This window comes from Penaeus chinensis, chromosome 20 (assembly GCF_019202785.1).
Source record: "Penaeus chinensis breed Huanghai No. 1 chromosome 20, ASM1920278v2, whole genome shotgun sequence".
In the NCBI taxonomy this organism is placed as follows: Eukaryota; Metazoa; Arthropoda; class Malacostraca; order Decapoda; family Penaeidae; genus Penaeus; species Penaeus chinensis.
Window position 1 is genome coordinate 18,643,402 of NC_061838.1, and position 4,399 is coordinate 18,647,800.

The 4,399-nt window shown below is 39.9% G+C and overlaps 1 protein-coding gene across 1 annotated transcript in view; it reads right to left on the minus strand.

Moving 5' to 3' along the window:
• Positions 1-325, minus strand: part of LOC125036187 — a 9,360-nt gene extending 9,035 nt beyond the window's left edge. The window contains exon 1 of the mRNA XM_047628629.1: positions 207-325. Within this exon, the coding sequence (XP_047484585.1) occupies positions 207-304 (98 nt within the window). The 5' untranslated portion in view covers positions 305-325. The remainder of the gene's footprint in view (positions 1-206) is intronic.
• Positions 326-4,399: the final 4,074 nt, after the last annotated feature.

The window sequence follows — 4,399 nt, forward strand, 5'->3', positions numbered from 1 at the left end:
CCTAACAAGTATGAAGATAATAAAACAAACGCCACCATAAAATTTAAAGAAATAAGAAATTAAAAAAATCTTTGAAAAATAAAACATACCGGTCAAACCAGACCTAACCTAACTTTACAACAAAAGGTATGGACTCCTTACATTAAATAATATCAAATTCAGAATTTTAGACTCGAGTACCACATGCTAAATAAAGGTTAACATACTCATCCCAGTCTCCTGTTTCAGCTGCGTAGGCCATTGTCAATCCGGAGACAAAAACCTTGTGTCTTTTCCTTTCGATGACTGGCGGGTAACTGATCATTGCTGTCGGTTTCGCTGCTTATATATTCTAGATACTGCCATTTAATTACATTTTTTAATTACAATGTTGTTTAATTACATTGTTGTTAATTTGATTACATTGTTGTCGGTTTCGCTGCTTATATATGCTAGATACTGCCATTTAATTAGTTTATTTATACTCAATATTGTGTTATTCTTTTATTAATAGCCTTCCATTATCACTTGTATTTTCTATAGTGTCTTTATTGTTACTGTGTGATGTGGAGTTGTTGTTTTCGTTTTGGTTTTTGTTGTTATTGTTGGAGGAAGAGAGGGAGGAGGAGGAGGAGAAGGAAGAAGAAGAAGAGAAGGAGGAGGGGGAGGAGGAGGAGGAGGAGGAAGAGAAGGAGAAGGAGGAGCAGGAGGAGGAAGAGAAGGAGGAGGAGGAGGGAGGGGAAGGAACAAGAGAAAAAGAAGATGAACGAGGCTAGCATTGTTGGAGAAAGAGAAGGAGAAGGAGGAAGAAGAAAAGAGGAGGAGGAGGAGGAGGAGGAAGAGAAGGGAAAGGAGGAGCAGGAAACGGAAGAAGAGAAGGAGAAGGAGGAGCAGGAGGAGGAAGATAATGAGAAGGAGGAGGAGGGAGGAGGGAGGGGAAGGAACAGGAGAAAAAGATGAAGAACGAGGCTAGCGTTGTTGGAGAAAGAGAAGGAGAAGGAGATGAAGGAGCAGGAGGAGGAAGAGAAGGAGAGGGAGGAGGGAGGAAGGAGAGGGAGGAGGACGACGATGAAAGACCAGGAGAAAAAGGAAGAACAAGTTGTTTTTGGATTTCTTTAAGGTACTTCAATTACTGGTGGTGTTACCGGTGTTAATGGCTAGCGTTGGTATTGGTATTTCGGGGATGATACTGGTAGCGGGTTCCGGTATCAATGTTCGTGATTAATCAATGCCAATCATTATTAACATCTAACCTACCAACACCACCAGCAACACCATATAGGCAGTATCATCGTGGTATTGATAGCATCGGTGTTATACATGTGGCGTTGCTGTTAGGAGAAAACTTTCGGCGAATGAAAGAGTAGATTATCGCCATAATAATGTGGGCATTTGTAGGCCTAGATTAGCCTAGCCAGTGAGAATGGCTGCATATTTTATACGTTTAGAACTCCAAGGTTAAATGTATATTGGCGAGACTAATGAAACCTTGTGTATATACATTTTTTTCTTGTTTCTAGCTTTACGTGTATAAATTTCACTGTAACAAAAATTTTGCTTGCCATTTTATATCATATATAAGAGTGTTGCAATACCTTTTATTTGTAGGCGTATTTGGAGATTTTACGGATGTTGCAGAATGATAGTGAATTAAACACCGGACACATGTACCTTGAACGGATGGCTGTATTTTTTAAACATGGGTATATATGAAATAATAATGTTTAAGTTTGAATTCTAAAGTCTTTCCTTATAAGTACTTTATTTTCTGAAGCCTAAAGTCTTTCCAACGAGATTAGTAGAGGACATGATTAGGTTGATGTGTGTGTAAATAATGGCATATTGCTATCTTTTGCACCTCATATATATGATCATTGTAAAGCGTTTCTCCTTCATCGTCTCCTTACTACATGGCAGGGACGCGTCGATGATGTGGGCATCATGTATGGTGAAGTGTGGCAAACTTGTCGAGGATAAGGTATCTCATGTTCAAGATCTGTCGCTTCGTGCACAAAGCATGGGGCTACACTGATGGTACGTATCAGAAATCTGAAATGCATTCACGCATCTCGCAGTCAAAAATAACGATATCGTGCGAATCTAGGTTGATAACCATGCCATGATAGTTATGCCGCGCAAGTCGAGACAAAGAACGTGTTTGGGGAGACTATAAATCTATTCGGTTCGATGTTATTTTCATTCAACTCTCTTTTACAAAGGCTTCTGTAGTCTACTTATGCAGAATATTGTATTGTTTTGAATGCAAGTACATATGACATGTTGCACTGAATGGGTTAGGGTTTTCACGACTTTATATATATATATATATATATATATATATATATATGTTTTATATATGTGTGTGTGTGTGTGTGAATTATACATCTGCTTTCTTAAAACTATGCCTCCTTCTGTCTCTCTTGTAATATCTAAGGAGTGTAAGTTAAATGGTGTGATGAGGTAGAGCATGGGTAAATATCCTAATATGCCTCGATTCGTGACACATTTGGTATGTTGAAAAATGAGACAAAACAAGTTGTGAATGTTATGTTTGGAATATATTTTCATGAGCCTTCTTTCGTTAAATGCATGCATATAACTGTCTGAATCCCTGAGGTTGGCTAACAACAGAGGAAACTGTCAACCATCACCCATTGGACAGTGAGACATAGAGGTCTATGCTGGGTGTAAAGAAAGGGAGGTCAAATAACACGTGCCTTTGAGATGCTTCATTATTTTATTTCCGATGCGTTTTAACAGTTTAGGAATCTTAAATGTTCCAATACAAAGCATGTTTCCGAGTAGCAACAAAACTAATTATGTGTTTAACTGGTTCATGTACACACACACACACACACACACATACAGATAAATTAAATACACGTATATATATTTACATACTTGGTCGACAAGAAAGTGTACCAATAAAAAAATAATGAAAATCGCCATTCGTCCATGTGAGCTTTACTGAAATTAATTTTGGATGACTTTGCCAAAATTCGCTTTCTATGGTTGTTATTAGATACAATCTAGTATTGTATCATTTACAAGCAAACATTTATCTTTCGGTTATAAATGGGAAAAAGTGAAAGCATAGTTTTCAATTAAATATTTTAATAACATAAACTTGACAGAATGCAAGATACAGTGTTCTCAGTAATGTACTAATGTAATCGTAATATCCCTATGTCTTCTTAACGTCATTTCCCTGTCTTCTTAACGTCCCAGAGCGAACACCTTTGCCTCCTTCCATCCCGTAGTTACGGGGTCCCCTTCGAAGTCCTGCCACATCATACGGTAGAGGTGAAGGCTACCTGTGTCCTCCACGGGAGACTTGCAGAACAGGAGTGTCCCGCAGGAAGCCACTGTCAACGGAGGTGCCATTGACAATGACAGCTCGAGGCAATACCGTGTCGCGGGTTGGCAGTGAAGCTAGACAAAAGGTCAAAGCAGCACCTAAAGATGTCGCCCTCACGGTGAATGTCTGGTGTGTTGTAATAAGCAGTTCTCTAAACTTATACTATTCCGACGTCTTCAGACCTTAGTTCTTCATCTGAAAGAGTTACAGAAACGGAGGAAGAATGGATTTTGTTGCCTTGCAGATACAGTGTACATTTGTAGTCTCCCGCGTCCTCGCCGGAAAAGTCGTGGAACACCAGGTAGGAGTGAGGCACGTGGTAACCCCTTCCCAGGGAGAACACCGTTGCCTTCTTCGACCACGTGGGGATTGGGTCCCCTTTCGAGTCTTGCCACATCACATGGTAGAGGTGAAGGTTGCTTGTGTCCTCCACGTGAGACTTGCAGAACAGGAAAGTGTCCTGCAGGAAGCCAATGCTAACGGAAGTTCCATTGACAATGACTGCTTGAGGCGACGCGGTGTCACGGATTGGCAATGAAGCCGACAGTGAAACTAAACAAAAGATCAAAGCAACACTGAAGGGTGTCGCCCTCACGGTGAATGTCTGTTGTGTTGACATTTTGACTTTGCTTTTAATACTTTGTGATATTTAGCAATGTTGATCTTTTTGTAGTAGTTACTAATGGCAGCAGAGAACTTGTTAGCAGGTTGATGTGTGTGTGAATAATGGTATAATTCGGTCTTTTGCCACCTTATATACATGGTCGTTGTAAAGCGTTTCTTCTTCGACGACTCCTTACTGCATGGCAGGAACGCGTCAAAGATATGGTCGATCATATCTGCATCATATTTGGTGCAGTTTGGTGAGTCCTGAACATGTCAAAGATAAGATGTCTCGTGTTCAGGATTTGTCATTACATGAACTGAACGTGCACAAAGCATGGGAATAGAACATATAATTCTGAAATGTATTTAAACATCTTGCAGTTTTGAAGAAGTAAAAATATGTGATTCACTTCCAGGTTGATAACGTTGCTATGCGAGTTATGACGCCCAAAGTAG